At 53.3% G+C, this 22025-nt stretch overlaps 3 protein-coding genes across 7 annotated transcripts in view; 2 read left to right on the top strand and 1 right to left on the bottom strand.

Annotated features, from left to right (window-relative positions):
- Window positions 1–8079, top strand: part of UBXN7 (UBX domain protein 7) — a 31189-nt gene extending 23110 nt beyond the window's left edge. Inside the window, exon 11 of one of the 2 annotated variants that reach the window (XM_055816983.1) lies at window positions 1673–8079. In XM_055816983.1, the coding sequence (XP_055672958.1) occupies window positions 1673–1834 (162 nt within the window). In that variant the 3' untranslated portion in view covers window positions 1835–8079. The remainder of the gene's footprint in view (window positions 1–1672) is intronic. The other variant, XM_055816984.1, reaches the window with a different exon arrangement.
- A 123-nt stretch (window positions 8080–8202) lies between these two features.
- Window positions 8203–16166, top strand: TM4SF19 (transmembrane 4 L six family member 19). Its single transcript, XM_055816985.1, has 5 exons — window positions 8203–13424; window positions 14166–14349; window positions 14461–14538; window positions 15013–15191; window positions 15470–16166. The coding sequence occupies exons 2-5, from the start codon at window positions 14173–14175 to the stop codon at window positions 15654–15656; spliced, it is 621 nt and encodes a 206-aa protein (XP_055672960.1). The 5' UTR covers window positions 8203–13424; window positions 14166–14172; the 3' UTR covers window positions 15657–16166.
- A 199-nt stretch (window positions 16167–16365) lies between these two features.
- Window positions 16366–20745, bottom strand: NEU4 (neuraminidase 4). 4 transcript variants are annotated; one of them, XM_055816981.1, is made up of 4 exons: window positions 20484–20703; window positions 19591–19796; window positions 19151–19406; window positions 16366–18749 (listed from the first exon to the last, which is right to left on the bottom strand). In XM_055816981.1, the coding sequence occupies exons 2-4, from the start codon at window positions 19789–19791 to the stop codon at window positions 17698–17700; spliced, it is 1509 nt and encodes a 502-aa protein (XP_055672956.1). In that variant the 5' UTR covers window positions 19792–19796; window positions 20484–20703; the 3' UTR covers window positions 16366–17697. The 4 variants fall into 4 exon arrangements, with proteins under 4 accessions (XP_055672956.1, XP_055672957.1, XP_055672955.1 ...); XM_055816982.1 differs by having other exon boundaries at window positions 16369–18749; window positions 19591–19831; window positions 20630–20719; XM_055816980.1 differs by having other exon boundaries at window positions 16370–18749; window positions 20630–20745.
- Between the last annotated feature and the right edge of the window lie 1280 nt (window positions 20746–22025).

Raw genomic sequence — 22025 nt, 5'->3', positions numbered from 1 at the left:
CACTGCTGCAGGAGCACACCGCAGACTTGTGTTGAGATGAGTTTTGACAGTCTCTCCATGACAGCCTGGATCTCGTCAAGCAGCAGACTTCCAAGACTCGGAGTTAGGTCGGCACTTGGGTGACTCGATCCCCTCCACCAGCATGCACTGCTTCTCCCTGCTGGTTGTGACCTGCTGAGTAGGACCGGTGGGTCCAGTTTTGTTTGCCGGTGGAACTTCCTTGTCCTCCCCGTTTATTGCCAAGACTTTATATCATTTTCTCAACGGATTTTTTTAAATTTTATTTTTCCAAATGAGAGGAGAGCAGCTGTTTTGCTGCCACAGGTCTCCAGGGTGCTTTATCTTGCAAGTTGCAGTCCTCCCTGTGTTTGTGTCTCACTTCTGGTCATCCCATTCTGTCTGCGCTGCAAGACATCAGTACTTGCCCTTGCAGTGTTGCTCTCCACATCCTACTCCTTGTCTGCTTATCTTCCCTGATGCAGCAGAACAAGCTGACCTCTTCCTCCAGCTCCTTGCTGTAGGCTGTGGTGGGAGTCTGTATCCTGGGTCATGTCAGCACCGTATGACTGACAGCTTTCCTACCAGGACACAGACACTAAAATGAAGAGCCACCCGAGCTCCTTGTCCGTGAGCTGTGGCAGTAAGTGCCAAGTGCTTGTTTGTAACCACTTTTTTCTGTGTGCTGGGTTGCGGTGGTCCCAAAGTGGCAGCTAAATAGTGAGGGCAAGCTAGTGGAATGGTTAGTACTAGTGGAAGGTTAATACTGCTAGCTTACCTCCTTACACTTAATTTGCTGGCATAAGTTGCCGACAAAACTATGTCAACTGTATTGTTGGAATGCCCTTATTTTCTCACACTTTGTTTTATTACGTACTAATCGTCTTTTTTTCCCCTCTTTGAAAAGCTACAACTTTTCATTCTGCCTGAGTCTTGCTCTGTTGCTGTATCCCCTGCTGTTCTGCCAAACCCCATTTCTCCATCGCTGTCTATTCATACTTTACACTCTCATCTGCTGTGTTTCCTGATGAGCTTGGGAAGTCTCTGCCGTCGTAGCATGGACATTAGCTCTTCCCGATACGTCTGCTTGTTGGATTTTGAAGCTGATACCTCTTTATCCCAATGCCCTTTATGTCCTGCCCCAATTGCTATTGTAGGCGGAGAAGTCAATTAATTGAAGAAAGCTTTAAAAAAACCCCAAAAATAAAACAACCTCGAACCCTCATGCTTCTTGAAGGCAGGAAAAAAACTGGTAAAAATACTGCATTTATTTTGGTCAGTGCTACCTCACAAAGATGCTTTTTTGGTGGATTTTAGGTTTGGCGTAAGGGTAATGTCTGATAAAGTGAGGGGGCTTCTCTTTTGGGGCATTTAAGGATTTTTTTTGGCAAATCTTACTCTACTGTGACTTGAACATGTGATACGGAATTCAACTGACTTAAATGAACTATTATGTATGCTGGTTAAAGAATCGGATAAGGGATCACTTGGCAATTAGTTTTTGTGATTATTCTTACTTTGTGTGGGCCAAATTAGATATTGGAGTAAAAGAGGGTCTATACTACATGCAGAATTTCCTTTGTGATTACAAAGTTCTGTTTTTAAAGGAAAACGGGATTTTTTTTCACATTCTTTTGTGTTGTTTTGACTTACGTGACACTTCTTTGCCTTCTAGGCTCTTGTGAAACATGTCCAGTCAAAAGGATACCCCAATGAACGCTTTGAACTCCTCACCAACTTCCCTCGAAGGAAACTCTCCCACCTGGACTATGAGATCACGTTACAGGAGGCAGGCCTGTGTCCTCAAGAGACTGTCTTTGTGCAGGAAAGGAATTAGCACCGTGGCCTGAGTTCTCCCAGCCTTCCTCCCCTCTCCTTTTTGCCTGGGACACCAACTCGTTAAATATGCAGTTGAGGGTCATAGGATTGCAGTGCTGAAATCAGGCAGGCAGCTGGCTGGTCCTTCTCGCTCTTCTTCCCTTCTGCTCTAGTGACCAAATGAGTGTTCAAAGTTTTATTTTCTTCCTCAGCTTGGGCCCTGCGGAGAGCATTGGGAAGAACATCTTTCCTTTGTTTTCATGGAATAAAGTAAAACAATGATCTGTGTATCCAGTATGCTGGGGCTTGGACTGGCCATAATACACACACCCTTCTTGCTGCTATTCCTAAATCTGTTTAATTTATTTTTGAAAATAGTGTGTGATAAGGCACCGAGTCATCTCTTTGTAAGGAGAGAGTGTAATCTTCAGTACAGTCTTTCCTTTGTTCTGATTCTCTACGCAAAAGGTCTCCATTAACCTTACAGCCTCCTCGGGGGTTTGCTTACCTAGCACTCTGCAAGAACTTGGTTTTGGGGAAGGAGTTGGGTTGAGCTGTGGTGAGATACTTTGCCCCCATCTAATTTAAAGGCTTCTAAATTGCGAGCATGTTTTCCTCCTGCTGTAAATGTTGCCAGTGAACACAGTAAAACAACTAGCCAACTAACCAAAATTCCGCCCCCCCTCAACTATACACAGTATGGGATGTACTGCCCAGCCCAGAGGGAACGCTGCGTGTCCGCTGTTGCAGCAGAACTGACTCCTTGGTAGAAGTAGGTGGGGGTGGGGTTTCCATTTGTCCTCTTCCCAACAGCCCCCAAGTGTCTCTCTTTTACTTGCTCTCAGGATTTTGCAAATTAAGATGGAACGTGGCAGGATGCTGTAAAAATCTTGGACTCTCTGGACAACACCTGTCATAAAAAAAAAAAGACTTGACAGCTAGCTGGCTTGCTTTCCCTCTGCGTGGTGTTTTGTTTTCCCCAGGAGTGGATAGCTTTGCAGGGGTGTTAGAGCACCGACTGCAGCTCAGCAAGACGGCAAGTCCTAAATGGGTTTTCTCTCATTAATTAAAAACATACACAGCCTTGTCAAACTGTGGAACAAATTAGTGCTTTATAAAAAGACTTCACAGTCTGGTGATTTCAGTGCTCTAGGCTGCTTTTTATTCTGTTTTCCTGTTCATCTGCCATCACTTACCTCTAAATCTGGAAGGCTGTATGGAAAGCCCCTCCTTTTTTAGGCTTTGTTTTCGGCTCTGGAAGCCGGCACCAGGCGCCATGCAGGCGTATCCTGCGTGTACGCTGGGCTGTGCGGAGTGCCCTAGTTTTCCGGTGTCTTCTCTAGACGTTGAGCTGGTGATCGGTTGGTGTTACAGTAGGTACCTTAACTTACACGGCCGTCCTTGAGGCTGATGTCAGATTTGTGTATTTACAACTAAGAACTCAGTTCAGCATGCTCTTCATCGGTGAGGAAGAAAGCACGTGAGACCTGCCATAGCTGCCATCTTGTTCTGCAACCGTCAGGTGATCATACTTGTTAAAGAAAAAGACTTAGTGGTCAGAAAGTTAACCATGGACTAAAACTTTTCAAGAAATTTTGCCTTTAATTTTGTATTAGCCTGTATACTTTGGAGTCTTTAAATGTAGGAAATCACAGAAAATGTCTTGCATTCCCCATGGTAATACTGGCTCGCAGCTGTCTTCTGCTCATAATTGAGGTTTTTCATATGATCATACAGTTGTATAAATTGATTTCCCCTCTAAGCAAAAGCTTATTTTGCTTTTCTACTGCAGGATGCAGTATCAGGAAAGCAAAATCTGATTGCAGCGTCCTGATCAATGGTTAATGAGAGATCAGATGGCATTTTTCATTTGCAAAGAGACCTTGTTGTGGAGGCTGCTTCCCAGCATTGGAATGTGAATTCCAATGGAACGTGGCAGGATACTGTAACAATCTTGGACTCTCTGGGCAACACCTGTCATAAAAAAAAGACTTGACAGCTAGTTGGCTTTCTTTCCCTCTGCGTGGTGGGGAGGGATGTTGGTGTCTGGTCTGCAAAGCAGCACTGGCACCTCCAGACTGAAGGATGCTTTGTGGTTTTTAGGATAACCAAATTAAACTTGGGCATGCAAGAGCGTGGGACAAAAGGAAACCCTTTCCATGTAGGTCTTAATGCTTCCCTGACTAGCTTCATCTGTCGAGTTGAAGTAACTCGCTCTGATAGTCTTTGCCTTGAAACTCGTTGCATCTTCTCTGGTTAGCAGGCTGCCAACAGGATGCAGTGCTCGGCACTTGTACAGCCATGGTCCTTTTGCGTCCCTCGGGCAGGCCAGGATGGGAGCGCGCTGACCTTCCCTGCTGTCCTGCCTGTTCTTCCAGCGTAAGGCAGGGAGCCTTTGTGGTTCCAGTGGTTCCTCTTTCGAGTTGTTGCTGGTTGGCTGTGTTTGTGGTGGAGGGCCAACTGGATTTGGGCAGGCTTGGGTTTGTATCTGCTCTGGGAACGTTGTTTCACGTCAATTTTTCTAGCAGTTGAGTTAGACATAGAAAACGGCCCAGGTCTGTTTTATTAGTAGCTTCTCTTCTTCCCCCTGCCCCTCCCCAGTTTGGGTGGGACTAGACTGTGATATGTCGAAGCAATCTGACATAAAATAACAGCTGTATTAGCAGTGGGGAAGAGGGGGGGCTGCACAGGGGGCAAGAGCCTGAACTTCTTCCATCAGTTCTGCTGCTGGAGAGAGCGCACTGTGCGCTCCCAGTCTGTGACCCGTCCTTTCTTACCCCTCTTCCAGAGCAAAGGGTGTGAGCCACGGAGCGGTGGGCAGCTGACAGCTCCTTTCTTCTCTGCTCAGCTCTTGGGAAAGGAGTAACTTTACACTTACCTTGCTATCCAAACCAAATCTAGGAGCCCGAGGTTTTAGTTGCTTTTGTTACGTTCACTGACCTCTCTCACGGGGAAGCAAACATCGCATTTGGCTGCAGCAGGTTTATTTTTAAGCCATCAAGAACCATGCCTCTCAAGCATGGTAAATGGTTTTGGCTGCTGGTGTAATGGAACCAGGAGGTTTTATGCTCTCGCTTAATTTTTATTTTCTTTCCTGAGGCTTTATTTTTTTTTTTAAAAAAAACCTAATCTTTTTATAACCTAACAGAGAAAGAAGAATGTGAAATTGAAGGTTTATGTTGAAAATGGCATTTTGCTTCCATCTCAGTTTCTAGTAGTTTTTTTCTGTTCCAAGAAATTACAAGCCTGGTTTTTGTTTTGTTTCTCTTGTGCAATGTAGGGGTGGGTGGGGTGTCAGTCTTCTTTTGCTTTGGTTTGTGAGCAGGAGGCAGAGGAAACAACTTTTAAGGAATATGCATCTCTGCATGTAGCTGTTCCTTCTTCCCAACTCAAAACAAAACCAGTGCTGCAGCGGATGCGTCAGTCAGCTGTGCTGCGCTGGCTGAAAGCTGTTAAGAAATGGGACCAGCCAGGATTCAACCTCTTCATATCTTCGTCCATGTTGAAGCCCTTTGGAGTTCGGAGGAATGTTGCTGAAAACATTAAGTTCTGCTTGTGACAGCTTGCAGCAGTGAAGGTGTAAGCTAGTTGGGCTCTGTTGCTAAAGAGCCTTTGTTATAGTTGCTTCTAGGTGTTAATTCTGAAGTTCAAATTGCTTTTGACAAGGTTGGGGGAAAAAAAGCCTTAAATCTCTGATTGCAGAATAAGATTTTGAAATGTGAAGGACAAAGTAAAAAAAAAAAAAAAAAAAGAATCCTCCAAAAGCTGTGGTTTGTGGCTTCCTGTGGATGTTGCTTGGCCACAGTTTGTGTGTTGTGTTGCAAGGACTGCCATGAATTTGAAGGAGCAGAAGTGCATGTAGGCAGTGGAAGTCTTTCCGGGTAGAAAGCTGAAGAGAGCGAACGTGTTTCAAGCTGTAGCTTCTTGCTGCTTGTGGCAAAGTTTCCTTTGCATGTGCTCTTCATCTAACAGTGCTTTGTTTTGGCGTTCAAATGTCTTAACTGTAGCTCACAGTCCAGCCAGTATTCAGAAATGGAAGGCAAAATGAGCACTGGGTTTCCCTGCCAGGTGCTGTTGACACATTTACTGTTGGCTTCCCACTTGTGATCTTTCAGAGGCCCAGAGGAGGATTTCAGGTCTTTCTGATGATACATACCCTTATGCCAAGCTGGTAGGCCAGCTTCAACCTCACAGCATTCCCTTTCGACATACAGAGAGCAGATAAAGGCCATGCCAAACATTTCTGGGTGTACTTGCATTATTTTCATTAAGCTTTGAATTAAGGTCTGCGGTTTTTACTTTTCTGACGTTCGTGGACTGAAGTATGTTGCCCTTCTTGATAAATAAGGTAAGTTGACAACACCAATATTAAAGAAATGTCCATGTGTGTGCCTAACAGCATTGTAAAACATAGTTAGGCGTCTAAAGGTACCATTGTTCCTGGGTGGATTTAAACAGCAATTTTACATCCGCATACTTTCCAGAGCTCACTAGATCTGCTCCCTTGCCATTACAGGAGAGTAACCCCTCTTGTCTGTAAAGCATGTCCGTTGTTCGCTGCTGCAAACAGCTTGTGTTTCATGTGGTCCAATACTTTCGTAGCCTCATTTTTTAAAGACTACCAAATTTATATACTCACCTGCACCAGCTTATACCAGTTTCCACTTTTACTGGTGCTGTGGTTTGTACCCTTGCAGAAATGGGCAGCTGGTTTTATTACGTTTCAATAAATAAACCTCACTGCTGAAGGGCCTGCCTTCTCAAATTTCTGTTCTTGCCAGAGCACTGAGCTTATTCGCAGGGATTCAAGAGCAACAAGGGCTAAACTAAAAGCGGTTTTCTTTTGGGGGCAAGGCATCACTCAGGCTGCCTTTCGTTAGGTACCAAATGCTGCAGGGATGCATAAAAGGTGGTATTTGTGTTCTCTAAACATCTAGAAACAGATAACGTAGAGACCCATGTGAGAACGTCTGCGGGAATGGGAAGATGCATGTCATTTCAGGAACTTGCCCCGTAATTTTTAATCCCTTAGTTTTTAGTAAATGTCACAACTTTCTCCTTGTTCAGTCCCTTTCTAGTCAAGTTAGTAAGAATAGGTAGTACTGTATGTCAAGAGGAGAAGGGATAGCAGAGAGATGCTTTAGGTGGGTGAAGCAGAAAATCTCAGTCCCGCGAAGGCTGGGTGTGCCTTGTTTAGCGGTTTTGATAGATGGGAGTGCCGCCTCTCCTCTCCTTCCAGCCTTTCTATTTATTTATTTGAACAGGAATTATTTTCTATAAATGGAACAGCTACTGTTGTAGAGGCAAAACAGATGTCATGTGTTGAGCCCTGTGCTGGCGATCTGCACTGTTGGCAATACCTGCAGTCGCAGGTTTGGGGTTTGTCTGAACACGTTTGGTGACCGGCTTTGGTTGACATCTGCAAAGACCGTCTTGCTGAGGTTTTCTCTGTCCCAACCCAAGATCTTGGCGCAGTTTGGTCATGCTCTGCTAGCTGCTCCTGAGCCGGCAAGGTTAATGGACACCCTTTCTGTGGTGATGTACAGGATGACTTTTATTCCTGACTCCTCTTGTCCGTGAGATGCTTAGTGTCTGTCTGCTCCCAATAAATATAGCCATGTGTATGTACATACACACACACACACTCATGGTTTTATTCAGAGAATTCGGCACGTAACATCAGTGCCTCAGCTTGGCTCGGTTTTATCTTCTGGTGTTTTACATGGGTATCTTATGAGTGAGTGCAGACGTTTGGGATTCGGTCGGTCTTTGATTACTGTGAGTGTCTGCAGGACAGAGAGAAGCAATTTTCTAACTGCTTGTTACATGGTCCTGAGACCTCAAGCTATAGGAGGATAGGCAGTAGATGGAGCAGGGGGGCGAGGTGCTATTTTGTAGAACGGATTTATATGAAGAACATCTGAGTAAAACTTGACTCGGAGACATGGTGCCTCATCAGAGACAGCAGACTATAGGAGAGGTGATTTTTTTAAAAATGAGGCAGTTCCCTCTAATTGGTGAACATAACAGTTTCAAAATTAGGATGTTGCCTGTCGGTTTTTACCATAGTCACTTTCTTCAATGACGGTGACTTCATATGGGAGGAGGGAGAGGATTAATTTGGCAGATTTCAGCTCAGTGTGCTGGGAGGGACCAAACTCAAGGAAACCTCTGATCTATATACACAACTGCTGCATTTTTTTATAAATATATGTAAATGTCCTATTGTAATATTTGATCCTGGAAATAAAACTGTTTTCAGTAGCTTTCTTCATCTCTTGGTTTTTGGGTTTGGGTGGGTGGTTTGGGGTTTTTTGTTGTTTTTTTAATTCTGATGAAAGTCTGTCCCTGCATTATATGGAGAGTTTTGAGTTTTTCCTGAAGTTTATTGGGGTAGAAGGAAAGAAAATCAAGCCGAGCCCCCTCTGCGTGTGTATCTGACTTTTCAATAAAATTGTCGGGTTGGGTGCTCAGCTTTTTCCTTTGCCTCCTGGCCTGTGAGTCTCGCCTTGGCAGAGTAGGTCCAGGTGCCATAGCTGCTGTTGAACCCCTGGGAAAGTTTGTGATCTTCCTATCCAGGCTGTGGCAGCTTTTATTTGCGTCGACTCTCTACAAAACAAGTAGTAGAAGCTGCAGCTCAGCTGGAGAAGCCGCAGCGCGTGCTGGTTTAGAAACCAGCTCCGGGTGCGCACAGGCAGCAGGGACAGGGCTTGCCTGGGCTGGGAGCCCGTCTGCAGCGCGGTGCCGGGCGTCGGGAGCTGTGGATTGCAGCGAGCTGCTTGCTTCGCACGAGAAAGCTTCAGCCCGCTCCAGAGGTTACAAAACCTTGAAGTGAGACAAACTTGGGGTACCTTGTTTGGAAAAATACCTTTATGAAAATGAATAAAAAGTCAGGAATAGGATTTTCCGTCCTTCCCAATGGAAGAGCGGGGAAAGTGTGGCTTTTTATTCTGAACTGTCGATGTCTTTCTGGTACAGGGGTTGTCAAGACGGAGCCTCTAACTTCAGGAATTGTCTTTTTGGCTTCTTGGGGTGTTCCTGTGATGGCCTCCTGTGAAATGCCAATGAACAGAGTCCCTTCTGGACGAGTCCTTGGCAGGTACAGTGGGGAAACAAGCTTCAGAGGAGTGATCACAGGTCATCCCCGCGGTCCTGCCCGGAACTCTCCAGAAAGTTACGGAACAGGGTGACTGACTATGCCAGCAGTCATGCCACATTCAACATTCAAGGAGTTCATTGGGACTCCTTTCCAGTGTGCCTTGGAGAGGAGGGCAGATGTGCTTGCTTCGCCTTATCCCAACCCAAAGCTTCCTCAAAGGAGGTTGTCCAGGTTCCGTGGTTAATGCCCCCTCCAGAGGCTCCGACCCCCAGGGGAGCCCAGGAGAAGGCAGTTGGTCTAGTCTCCTTCCCAGGAGTATCTTGGAAGTGACTTTCTCTTCAGTTTTTGGTGTGTGTGCCTCTCCTTCTCGCCAAGTTAATCGGACAGTTCTAGTTTCTGTGACGAGGACTTGCCGTGCGCCTCTCAAGGCCGGAAAGCAGCCTGATCTCTTTGTGCAGCTGAGGAAAATATTTCCCGTTCCAGCTGAGTCGGAAATAGTTTTTCATCACAGTCCACAGATCAAGGACCTACAGGACAGGCCCAAGATACCTCTTGTTTTCATCCTTTTCCTTTCTGCAGACCCCTTCCAACTTGTCACTGGGTTGGTTTATCCCATCTGAAGTGTTAAATCAGGTGAAATTCTTCGGGAAGCTAAAGCAAATGCTGTGTTGTCTAGCAGCATTGTGTTGTATTTCTTCAGTTGGAGTTCTAGCCCCAAACTCCGTGCAGGGCTTGTCTAAGGGCGTCACTGTTGGCCGTGAACGTGCCTGCACCCGAGCTGGGAGAAGTCTTAGCTAACTGGTGGCAGAAACAGATTTGCAGATGCTACTGGGAGGAGTGGGAGAGACCACTGAACCATGCTGAGCATCCTCCAGACAGGATGGAGCTGGAGGTTGGTTTGGTGCAGAATGATCTGATTGTGCCAATTCAGACTCAACGCAGCCTCTCTGATGCTCCTCGAAGCCAAACCACTCATGATCCCTGGCCTGCCACGCGCTTTCCCCAGCCCCAGAGGAGTTCGGGCCAGCAAAGAGCAGGGGAGCGTGGCTACCAGAGCGGCTGCAGGGGTTATAAAAAGCTCAGAAAGAGCCATCACCAAACGTGACCCGCAATCTGTGGACCAGAGCGCAGAACCTCTGAGGGCAACGGGGTGAAGTGGCACGAGAGAACTGGGGTGAGGGCGGCCAGGCCCTGCCCGGCTGCGCTGCGGTGACAGGCGGCGTTAGCAGGACCGTGCCGAGCCAGCGTCACTTGGCCTGGCACCACGCGGTGCAGCCGGCTACTCGCTGGAGCTGCCGTGCTGAGGCTTCTGTGTGAGAAAGGGAAGCATGCAGCTGCTCACGGTGCTCGGGAAGCTGCGCGGGGTTAAAATTAGCCTTTTATTATTATTATTATTATTATTCCTATTATGGTCTCGGTCTGGGCTGGGTGTAAGGGGAAGATCAGTGATCCCGGGGAAGAGATTCACCCTGACGTTCGCGCTGGATGGCATGGGGAGATGATTGACCAGATCATGTGTGTGGCAACGTGGGAAGCTCAGGTTGCTGTGACGTAGAGAGGGCACAAGATGAGGTTGCAACACATTTTCTTCCAACAGAGTGAAAAACACTTCCTCTCTGTCAAGCTAAAAAAGAAACAACCCAAAAAACAGGAGAGGAAGGAAAACCTGGATTGTTCTCAGCAGCCTGCTGTCTGACATGTTTTGCTTTGCTGCTGGCTGCTTTTTAGAGACCAATTTGTCTCATTTAACAATAAAATGGGGGTTTGTGTGCTGGTGCAAACTGATTTTTCCTTCAGGGGAACTACCGTTATTCACATAATCTGTTTCTCTCAGCTTATTTTTTTCCTAGAAAAACGGAATTGGTTGATGTAACCCAGCCTCACCCGTTCATCTTTTTCCATGTGGCCCTCAAAGGCTCCATCTCCATTTTCTATCTCTTCCAGCAGACGGGCGTGCTGTGCTTAGCACAGGTTTTATGTTCCTGACACTCCTGTACTCGTTGCTTTGAAAGCAGCAAAAGCCACTTTGAAACTTGTTGGCAAATGCTACTCGTGTGTTACCCGAGGTACAGCAAGTTGGGTGACAACCCAAAAGGTAGCACTCCAGTTGCTTCTTTTTTTTTTTATTATTTACTGTATTGGAGCAAGGCTGTATCAGGGTTATAAGAAAACTGCGGTTATGCTTTGTCTCCTGCGGCTGTTGCAGACAGGGAAGGTGACATCCCAAGCAGCTGATGTGCCTCAGGTCCTCATGATAAGCGCACGAGGAACATGAACCTTCTCCCAACTCTTTTTTTTTTGAGAAGATTCTTTTGCCTTTATGGCCCGTGAGCAATCCTCTTTGCTTTTGCTGCCTGCAGCTCCTCTGCCATAAAAATCACCCCATTATTGCCACTTTTTGTACTACAGCTTCCCTGTCTCCTGTTCTCAGGCACAGTGGTCATGTTCTCCCGGTGCTGTTCCTGTCACGGAGCTGCTACAGTCAGACCTTCTGGATGGAGACAGGGGAGCTCCCCCGCTACGTGCCAGCTGCCAGCCGTGGGCACCCCACACAGGACTTTGCAATGCTGGTGTCTGACTTGCAGTAGTTAAGATATCCAGAAATAACTGCTCTCTCTCCACGTTACCACCAAGGCATGAGATATATACGTAATGGGGGTATGCTCAACACCTGGGGGAAAAGCTGGGTCATCTGCAAAGAAGCAAAGGGCAGGAGATAGGAACCAGCTGAGACACGAGAATATTTATTGAGACGCTTTTATTAAAATACTGCTGTGCTCCCTCCTGTGGGTGAAAATGAGAAGAGGCAAACCTGAACTGTTCAGTGTCCACGCACAAAGCTCTTGCACAGCAAGGGAAATAAGGTGAAATGTGATGGAAGAAGCCCTTGGTGAAGGACGTGGACGTGTCATGGTGACAGAGTGTTAGCATTTGGAGAGGGCTGCAGAGGCGAAAGGGAAATGTTCTCCCTACATAGTCACTGCAGGTCATTCCAGGACAAACGGTGTTTGCTACTTGGGCACAGTGGTCAAGGCATTTAGGGCAGACGTGCCCTAATCTGAAGCCTTAAAATCTGAAGCTGTGTGTGTTTTGGTGGGCTCGTGGCTCCTGCCAGTGAAAGAGGGCACGATCGAGCCGACGGGTCAGCCGCAGCACCGGCAGAGGCTGGCTCATTCGGCCAGGACAGTCATTCTTCCTTTTGAGCCGCCCACTATGTGGGAGAGGGAAGGATCATGACTATTGCAGTGGGTGGCTATTGGGGTGGAGGAGGAAGATGTGGAGCACGTGCTGGGCCGTCATAAATAGTCACCCATGGGCGATGCCTCCAGGACAGGGATTATCCGAGGGGTGGACGCTGCTGGCTCCACGTGGCATTGCTCCCAGGTAAGCTGGGAAGGTGGGAAGGTGGGCTCCCTGGGCTTTGCTTGAATCCCCTTGCTTGTGGCCGTGGAGACATGCTGGCAGGAAGGGAGTCTTCCTTTGGAGTGTCTGAACAGAGACTGGTTCAGCTACGCTTTTTGCTTTACCTCCCGTCACGGAGGGCTTTGTCTGCCTGCACTGACTGAGGCAGAAGCAAGCAGCTAATGCAAACTTGCTTCTTGCTGGAGGAGGGGAGCACTGGGGGGCAGCGAGCCGCGGAGAGCTCCCTGGGGGCAGGAGACCTCCTGCCTTCCCCGGGGAGGGGGCAGCACGGGAGGGGAAGGAAAGTCCTTGGAGAGGTTAAGGGGAGACTGGCAGAAGACCACAAAAGCCTCTGGCTGGTGAAAGCAGCCCACGCGGGAGCTCCAGAGGAGCAAGAGCTGTTCTATAAGGTCCTCCAAAGTGGGGGCGTGGGACTCGACACTGGATGCTCGTGGCTCTGGTGGGGACAGCCACGCACCGTCCCTGGACTGCAGGTGGGACAGCAGTGAGGGCAAGAGGCCCTGAATTCCTTATAACCGAGGCAGGGAGGAGAGAAAGCAGAGTGGAGGTGAAGCTCCCGGGTGGGTGGAGCTGCTGGTCCACCTTGGGCTTCTTGGCTCGCATCCTCCCCGTGCAGGGGCTTTGCAACCCTGTTCTCCATGGCCAGCTCTCCCTGGCACCCGCAGCCTGCGGCGCTGGCGTGGCTGGTCTCTGGAAGGTTGCAGGGATGCAAAGCGCCGTTGGGCTTGTGCCCCCCCAGCATCTTGGCCCACGTGGGGGCTGGATGTGCGGCTTCAGCCGCTCCTCCCCATCGCTGGTGCCGTGCACGAGGAGGGCTGAGGTAGCTCTTCCTATGGAAACAACCACACAGCGCCTGTCTGCTTCTGCTTCTGCAAAGCCAGAGCAAACCTAAAATAAATTAGCGGGTGCGAGGAGCAGCTTGATTCAGGGAGCTTGGACAAAACAGGTTGTGAGCCACCGGGGACATAAAACTCGCCTGAAGCAAAAATGAACACAGGATAGAAGAAACCTGGGAAGGTGGGACAGCAGCAAACCAGGTTGTTTTCAGTGATCCCGGAGCGACCACTGGACATCCCCCATCTTACAGGTACAGAAGAAGGAGAAAGAATTTTCGACCAGGTATCACCTGGAGATGGGAAGGCACTTTCTAGGTGAACTGATAATAAAATGCCAGTGGAGCTGGATGGCTTCCCCGATTGATGGCGGATAACCTTGTCTGATTAACTTTATTTAGTTTCAGCATATTCAGACCAGATAGGACTAGTGCATGAGGGGGATGGAGGTGCTGTTGGATTTGGTTTGAGGCTGATGGTGCTTTCACAAGTCCTTGCGCAAGGATTTTGACCCTTCCCTGGCTCCCTCCTGCCATTGTGCAGCTGTGGTGGCTGGCCTCCTCCTGCAGGAGCGTTTTGGAGGAGCTGACCCCATGGGTCACACAGGTTTCGAGGCTCCATGTGGGACCTGCTGTTGTCTGAAACTCCCTTGCCCATTTGGCAAAGAAATATTGGCAGGTCTGAAGTTGGGCTTCTCCTTCCATGATAAAATAACTCAGCCTCAGGAAAACCATTTGGTGGCAGTAGATCGGTATTAATGTAGAATTTATTGTTAATATTTAAGTAATTAGGTGCGGTGGGGAAAACCAGATTTCCATTGGAAGTTGCTCTCAAGTGAGGCAGTGCCGGTGGGGTAGGCTGGGACCCGAAAGCACGAACCAGCAAACTCCCATCCAACTGCAGCCGAGGTGGCCTCAGGGTGGGGGAGCCACGGGGCAGCGCGGGGCTGAAGGCAGCCTCTTCCTCTCCTCCTCTTCCTCCCTGTCCCTCTACAGGGTGGCCATGTGCGTGGGGAAGTGCAGCCGGATTGTGGGTCTGTGCCTGCTGGTGCTGGGCACGCTCTCCGTGGCAGCCAACATCCTCCTGCTCTTCCCCGGTGGGGCACTGAAGTACCTGGTGGAGGGGCACATCAGCAAGCTCGCCAAGGTCATGCCGGGTGTCTGGGGAGGCGGCATCGCTGTGAGTACTGCGGTTTGCACCGCGTCCTTCCTCACGTGCCTGTGGAGCGAGGACAAAGTGATGGAGCCAGTGGTTCCCCTTCATCCTCCAGCTGCTTTTCCCTTCCTGCAGGTGCTGCTGGCAGCGACCCACATCACGGCGGTGGGGTGGCGATGCGCCGGCTGCTCCGACTGTGGCACCCGTCGCAATGTAAGGCAGCGCTGGGACCGCCGTGCCAAAGCAGCCCCAAGCAGCACATGGCGGGATGTGGCGGGTGGCCCCAGGGTGGGACATGGCAGGGTGCCCGCTCTCCCACAGCACCATGGTGGGACATGGCATGGATCCCCCTCTCCCATGGCCCCATGGTGGGACGTGGCAGGGTGACCCTCTCCCCCGGCCCCACAGTGGTGCCACCTCCCCAGAGGACAGGGCTTCCCGTGCACGCTGGTGCAGGCTCTGCCCCACCAGGCTCCACGAGGCAGCTCCCTGCCGCTTCTGCCCACCTCAAAAGGGCCCAGCAATGGCTCCATCCTCAGCCTCGGCTCTGCAGGGCTGGAGCCCCCGGGGGTGAAGGGGAGGGGAGTTTTGTCCCCTTACCAAACTCTGCCGATAACGTGCAACCGCGTTTTGGAGCCCATTTGACTCCTGGTCACCCCCGCCGCCCTCCCCGGGTGCTGCCCACAGGCTTTCATCTCTGCTGTGCTCTCCAAGCTGGCACTCCTGGGCGCTGCCGCCTGCTTTGTCCTCTCCGGGGTGGGTTTGACCAACGGACCCCTCTGCCTCTACAACGCCTCCGAGCACGGCCGCGGGACCCTCTGGGATTACCCCTTCCTGGATGCCAGCGGCCAGGAGCCTGGCACCAGGTGAGACAGCGGGGCTGAGCTGCCAGTGCTGCCCCGTCAGCTTATTGCTAGTTAAGTTGGTGTTATTTAGGGTGAGCAGGGTGGGTGGGCTTGCTGCTGGTGAACTCAAGAGGTCTTCACCTCCCACAGCTTTCTGCACGGTGCTTCCCATCCCCGTCCCCTGCTGGCCCCTCTCATCCCTGGGGTAAAGGACAGGGTGTCTGGGACATGGCTCCATGGCACAAAGCGATGTGATTCCTGACCCACCGTCTTGCGTCTCCTCCGCTCCCGTCTCCCAGGGTAGAGAACTACCTGTATGATCATCGCACTTGGAGCGTCTGCCTGGAGCCGGAGGGTGTTGTGGCCTGGAATGTCGTCCTCTTCTCCCTCCTGCTGCTCATCAGCGCTGCCGAGATGGTGCTGGCCTCCCTCCAGATCCTCAATGGCTGCCTCGGGTGTCTCTGTGGCTTTTGCGAGGGGAAGTAGGGACCTGTGATGGTCCCAGGAGGCTGGCACTTGGAGGAGGTACCATCCCCGGGTGTCCCTTGGCCGGTGGAAAATGTCATGGTGGGGGGATGGCACGAACTGCGATATCAGCTTAGTGCAAGAGCCCTGGGCAAGACGGACAGAGTCCCCCATGGGGGACAGGCCCCCCAGCCTGCATGAAGCATTGAAGCAGCGTGTGTGGGGCTGGTGTGCAAAGGGCTGCCTCCGCGCAGAGCCCTCTGCCCAGCTGATGCTGCTTCCTCCTCCCTGGACCGGGTGCCCTGGGGCTGGTGTCCATTTGGGGTTGGAAACCAGCCCACTGAGCGATGGAGGTAACTGGCTCCTGGCATCCCCGGACAAGCCCAGCAGCTTCCCCGGCTGCTCCTGGTCAGCCTCCACCTGCCTGGGCGCAAACGTGACACGGTGGAATTTACAGAGATACGAGCTGGAACACTAACTTATTTTTGTTAATCGATCTGTATTTAGGGCAGCTGGTGTTGGTGCTTGTCTCCTGCAAGGGGCAGGAGAGGTGAAGGAGCCCAGAGGAGCCCAGCCGGGTTCCAGCTGGGGCTGGGGGGCAGGGATGGAGTTGTGCTGGGAGAGGCAGTGCTGGAATCGAGGTGTAGCCCCGCAAAGTGCACCCGCACACACAGACACACTCACTCACACACACACACTCACTCACTCACACTCACACGCACACGCACGCTCGTGTGTGCAGCAGATGTCAGGAGCAGCCACTCATCCCCACTGGCTCTGGAACCCATCGCTGCGCCCACAGGGGCTGTCACCAGTGTCAGCACCCCCCGTGTCCCCCAAACCTTTACAGGGACTGAGCGAGCGTCAGTACGGCCCCAAACCTGCCTGTGCTGGGAGGATGTTTGCCCCCCAGACTGGTAAGGTTCAGACGAAAGCAGCAATGCCTGCGGCAGCTTACAAAACTAAGCAACCCGCCAGATTCAGCAGTCACTGGGCGATTGTTGCGGTTTCACTCCAGCTGGCAACTGAGCCCCACGCAGCCGCTCGCCTGCTCCCCCCCGGCGTGATGGGGAAGAGAATCGGAAGGGTAAGAGTGAGAAAACTCATGGGTAGAGATAAAGACAGTTTAATAATTGAAATAAAATAATAATAACTCGTAATGAACAGGAAAATAACAGAGAGAAATAAAAACCAAGAGAAGTGATGCAACTGAAAACACTTTCTTACCAGCACCCAACTGATGCCCAGCCTCTCCCTGAGCAGCAGCACCCCCACCAGCCTCCCCACCAGCTTTATTGCTGAGCACGATGCCATAGGGTATGGGATATGCCTGGGGTCAGCTGTCCCGGCTGTGTCCCCTCCCCAACTCCCTGTGCCCCCCAGCCTGCTCGCTGTGGGGTGAGGGGCAGAAGAGACCTTGGCTCTGTGTAGGCGACACTCAGCAGTAACCAACGTCCCTGTGTGACCAGCAGTGTCCTCAGCACAAACCCAAAGCACAGCCCCATCCCAGCTGCTATGAACACGTATAACTCCATCCCAGTCAAAACCAGCACAGACATCACTGAGGAAAAGAGGAACTGGCTTGAACAGGATCATTAAAAAGGAGTAATTAAAAAAGGAACATAAATATTTATGACCATGGGAAGAAACCCCTCGGAGCAGGGTGGTAGCACCAGGTGTGGTGCAGCTGGAGCATCATGCCCCGCTATCTGGCACCTGGCACACGTGTGTGGCACGGGGTGCCCATGGCTGCCTTCTCCCTGCACTGCTGCTGTTGCCCCCCGTTACGCGTTTCATGGGGTGGCTCACGTGCTCTGAAAGGAACCTGGGGCTGGGCTGGTGGCACAAGCCTCTGTGCCCAACCTACTATATAATTTTAAAATAGCCATAAAAATGAGATAAAACCCAGCTTGGGGACGGCAGGTAGCACATGGCTTCTGTGTGATGTGGCCTGGCTGGCCAGCGGCAGGACCCCAGGCTGTGGGCACCCCAGTGGCTGGGCACTGGGCTGGTGCCCTGGGGTCTGGCGCTGGGAGAGTGGGGAGACCCATCCTGAGGGTCACTAGGAGACGAGGCAGCTCCTTCGCCCCCGCTTCCTGCGGCGCAGGGGGCTGCGGTCCCGCTGGGGGACAGTGGCTGTCACGGGGATGTTCTGGAGCACATCGTGCAGGGTGAACATGCTGAAGGAGATCTGCTCGTACGGCGAACGTGTCCCGTTCTCATAAAGGCAGGCGAAAGCAATGGCTGGGCCACCAGAGATGGAGGCCTCATTGTAGGGCAGCTCCATGTAAGCCAGGTCCGAGTAAGCGCTTGGGCCCTCGTAGATGACCCACGGCTCAGTCCAGCTCTCCACGTCCCTGGGGAAGGTGCTCAGGTGGACTCCCATGTTGACCCGCGATATGGAGCTGGTGGGGTGGGAGTAGAGGACCCATGTTGGTGCTTGGAAGAAGGCAGCAGGGTGGGGGGTTGCTGCCGGCTGCCCTTGGACCGAGGTGATGGCAGGGGCATGGCCACGATGCCCTGGGGTAGAACAGCCCTCCTTGGGCTCAGCTGGCTCACGGTGGCTGCCGGTGGCTGCAGCAGGCAGCTCCTCACCCGCTGCCCGCTGGGCGGGCAGGTGCCGAAGCTCCGAGAGCATCCCAGGGAGCAGCCGGTGCACTGAGCCCAAGAAGGGCATCATGGGGTCCTGGGGGGCAGCGGGGACGTACACAAAAGGTGCAGGGAAGCCAATGACGCTGCCGTGACAGCCATGGGGGGGCTCAACCAGCCGCTGGACCAGCTGCCCCCCATGGAAGACGGCCCCATCGTCTGTGCTGAGCGCCTGGACCCTGAAGCCCAAGGGGCTGCGGGCATTGCAGTAGAGGACGTTGGAGCCATCCTCCTCATCCACCGAGACCAGCTGGCACTCGCCTGTCTGCAGGTTGGGGATGAACTCCCCAAAGCGCCAGCCCTGGCCGTGGTCGTCGCTGTAGAAGGTGAAGGAGTGAGGGGTGGTCTTGCAGAGCTGGCCGAAGCACTCCTTGCAGTCAATGTGGTAGCTGTAGGCGGGCACCAGCAGCCGGCCAGACCGCAGCTGGATCCCGTGCCCGGGACCCAGCGCGAACGTCGCCCAGTCTGGGGAGTGGAGATGGGATGGGGGTGAAGAGCAGCCTCCATGGTACCCCTGCCCTGCCCAGCATGGAAGGGTCTCCAGAGCATCTCCCTGGCTCAGCCAAGCAAGGTGGTGGGGTGACAGGGAAGCAGAGCCCAGTGCTGCCTGGCTGTCCTCACACATAGTCCTGTCCGTAGCTATGGGGCCTCTCCGGTTCTGTTCCCCCGTGCAAGTGATACAGATACCCCTGCCATCCCCCTCCCCTCTGCCTGAGGTCCTCTTCCACACCACTATTTGATGCTTGCGGGCTTCCTACCCTGAAGCCACCTCCAGCCACACCACGGGTGGCTGCAGGAGGCCAAAACCCATGGTCGCCCTCCTGCTGACTGTCCTCCCCACTCCTCACCCCTCTCCAGTGGGCTACCTTTGATGGCCCCACCAATGACCTGCTGCGTCAGGTCTGTGGCCGTGCTCCAGCTCAGGCCCTGATCAGCACTGGTGACGCAGCAGAGGCGGGTGACATTTTGGCCGGTGATGATCTGGTAGGCTTCGGGCGTCCTGCCCAGCACCGTGATGAAGAAAAGGAAGAGGGTGCCGGTGAACTCATCATAGAGCGGGCAGGGGTTCATCGACCGGTGGTGCTGCAGTGTCGCTGTCTCCAGCACGCGCATGTCTTCCCACTGCTCGGGGAGGATGAAGAGGGGTGAGGACCACCACACTTCGCCTGACCCAGCCTCCCCTCCCCCGTGGGTGCCTCCAGGAGCTCAGCTGTGCCACGCATGAGCAGTGGAGGATAACCACCCGTCTGTCGCCGTGCGCTCACTGCCGTGTCCCCCCCAATGCCAGGTGCGTCCCCTGTCCCACCTCCACGTAGCTCCCATAAATGGTGCCGCGGCGCAGCACCAGCAGGTTGGCGTGGGCATCGTCGACGCTCAGCCGCTCCTCCGCAAATGCCAGCAGCTTGGCCACGCAGGGCAGGTAGAGCAGGGCGGGCACACGGTACGTGACGCCGTTGGGCTCCTTCTCGAAGAGCACGGTGCGGGCAGGGAAGTGCCGGGAGCCCATGGTGTCTGCGGCAGAAAGATACAGCCCCCACCCCGGCGGGCTGATGAAGGGGCAGGAGGGGCAGCTGCTGGGCATGGCTGGGGGTGCTGGCTGGGAGCTGTGTTGTCCTTGGAGGGGTTTGGGGTTTAACTTGGTGGGCTTGGGGTGGGGAACCCTCCCCTGGGAGCACAGGCTGGAGGGCAGGTTGCTACAGGCAGGGTCGGGGTTCAGAGGGGCTGAATGTGGGCTGCTGCAGTGGCACGTCACCGCCGCTCCAAGGTGGGACAGGGTTTTGGGTACCACCAAAGAGGGTGACCTGGGCTACCTCAACATAAAATTAAATTCATCTTCAAGATGCTCTTCAAAAGGGGTTTCTGGTAAACCGAGGCCAGTCAGCAAAGGGCAGGGTGGGATCTGGGGTTCCCTGCTCCCATTGTCAAGTGGGGGTTGGGGGGGCAGAGCCCATCTCCGCACAGCCAGGACCCCGGGGCCAGCCTGGCTCCTCGCGGGCGTTCGGGGGACATTTCGCCCCCCGCTTCTGCTGCCTCGAGTGCGGCGGCCCCTGCCGCTCCTGAGCCCCCTCCCCTGCAGGGGAACCTGGGGTGCACAGCGCAGGGTCCTGGGGCTGCCCCCGCGGTGCAGGGCGCGAGCAGCCCCTGGTGCCGTGCCCCGGTGGCAGCAGCAGTGCCGCCGCGGGCAGCTGTCCCCCTTACAGCTCCTACACGTCCCGGGTCCTCGCCGCAGGAGGTGGGCGTCCCACGCCCGGGCGCAGCCGGAGCAGCCGGTGGCGACTTTCTCCCGTTTTAATTAGGAGCTTTTGCTGCACAAACACCGCACGGAGAAAAGCAAAGGCACTCACCGGGTCCGTCTGGGCTGGGGGTGTCCCCTCCGTCCCCTGCCCCGCGACGGGGTAACGCTGGCTCCCGCAGCTGCCGGCTTTCTGCAGAGCCTGTCACCCCGCTGCCGCCCCCCTTGCGGGGTCCGTCCCCCCCCCCGGGTCACGGGGCTCCCGCAGCAGCGGCCGGGAAAAGCCCTGAGTCAGCAGCGGCAGCCCTGGAGCAGCGCCCGCGGCACGAAGGTGCCGTCGCCGGGGCTGGGGGCCCTGCAGCTGCCGAGGCACCTTGCTCGAACCCCCCGGGAGAGGGTGCCAAGGGAGAGGTGGGGACCGTTTGCATCTCCTGCCTCAGTTTCCCTCCTCCCACAGGCTGGGAGAGGCCGGACCTCCCTGCCCAGGTGCTGCAAGCCCTGTACACCACGGTCCATCCCAGCCGTGAGCTGCCCAGCCTGTGCTCTGTGATCTGGGGGGTCCCAGCCTTCCTAGGACTCCCAGCAGCACACAGGTCAGCTGTTAAGAAATGACGCTTCTATTCCATGCCCCGGCATCAGCTTAGCTAAAAGGGTTTGTCAAAATTCACGCGACAAGTCACGGATCAGAAGCTGGGGCTCGAGCTGCAGAATTCCGGAAAAGGCCCCCAGGGAAAAGGCTCCAGGTGCCGCCACCTCCCCCGCCCCGGCTGGCTGCAAACACCTCCTAAGCCTGCTTAATTTTAGCCCGGGTTGCTGGAGCAGAAAACCGTGAAAGTGGTTTATCTGGTGGTGTACACACAGGTTGCGGAGGAGCACAGGTTGCACTGTGGCAGGTTAACCCTTGCCTCGGCTGGCTTCCCTGGCGACCTGCCAGGTTTAAACATAGCCAAGGAAAATCCCAGCTCAGTTTCTGACCCCGCTGCCCTCAAACAGCACCTCGGAGCTGCTGCCCAGCCAGCTTCACGCCCAAAGCCAAGCTGCAAGCCAAGCAACCCCGGATCCATCAGCCCAGCCATGCCATCCGGGTCCCCACCGCCGCCCTGGCAAGTGGGCAGGAGGAGACGCTGGCCAAGCTCCGAAATAACACACCATCAGCGGTGGCAGGTGCGCTGGAAACTGGCAGTGGGCAAATCATTAACAGTGGTGACGCCAAAGCCACCAGGCTCGGCCCCGCCGTCCTTCTGACGAACCTTCCCGGCGCTGGTGCAGCAGCAGGGAGCTGGCTAACGAGCAAAGATGTCCCAGGCAGGTTTAATTACCTCCTTCAATAACAAGGTCATGCCCTAAATAAGCAGCAGCCATGCCTCCCTCCACCTCTCTCCTAATCAGTGCTGGAGAGTTTGGCCAACACAGCGAGGAGGGGGCCCAACGACGCCTCTGCTGATAGAGAGCTTCAGGGATGCTGAGCCCAAGGGATCGCCCATGTTCAGGGACTAGGGACCCTCACC

The sequence above is a fragment of the Falco peregrinus genome, chromosome 12 (assembly GCF_023634155.1).
Source record: "Falco peregrinus isolate bFalPer1 chromosome 12, bFalPer1.pri, whole genome shotgun sequence".
NCBI lineage: Eukaryota > Metazoa > Chordata > Aves > Falconiformes > Falconidae > Falco > Falco peregrinus.
Note: the sequence above shows the minus strand (reverse complement) of the source record. Positions and strands in the feature narration are given on the sequence as shown.

Bases quoted from the DNA above. Each gene is read 5' to 3' on its own strand.
- TM4SF19 (XM_055816985.1), top strand. From the start codon at position 14,173: ATGTGCGTGGGGAAGTGCAGCCGGATTGTGGGTCTGTGCCTGCTGGTG. The intron at 14,539-15,012 runs GTAAGGCAGCGC...TGCTGCCCACAG, and splicing joins ACTGTGGCACCCGTCGCAAT to GCTTTCATCTCTGCTGTGCT. The intron at 15,192-15,469 runs GTGAGACAGCGG...CCCGTCTCCCAG, and splicing joins GGCCAGGAGCCTGGCACCAG to GGTAGAGAACTACCTGTATG.
- NEU4 (XM_055816979.1), bottom strand. From the start codon at position 19,866: ATGCCCAGCAGCTGCCCCTCCTGCCCCTTCATCAGCCCGCCGGGGTGG. The intron at 19,407-19,590 runs GTGGGACAGGGG...CTCCCCGAGCAG, and splicing joins TTTATGGGAGCTACGTGGAG to TGGGAAGACATGCGCGTGCT. The intron at 18,750-19,150 runs GTAGCCCACTGG...TCCACTCCCCAG, and splicing joins CATTGGTGGGGCCATCAAAG to ACTGGGCGACGTTCGCGCTG.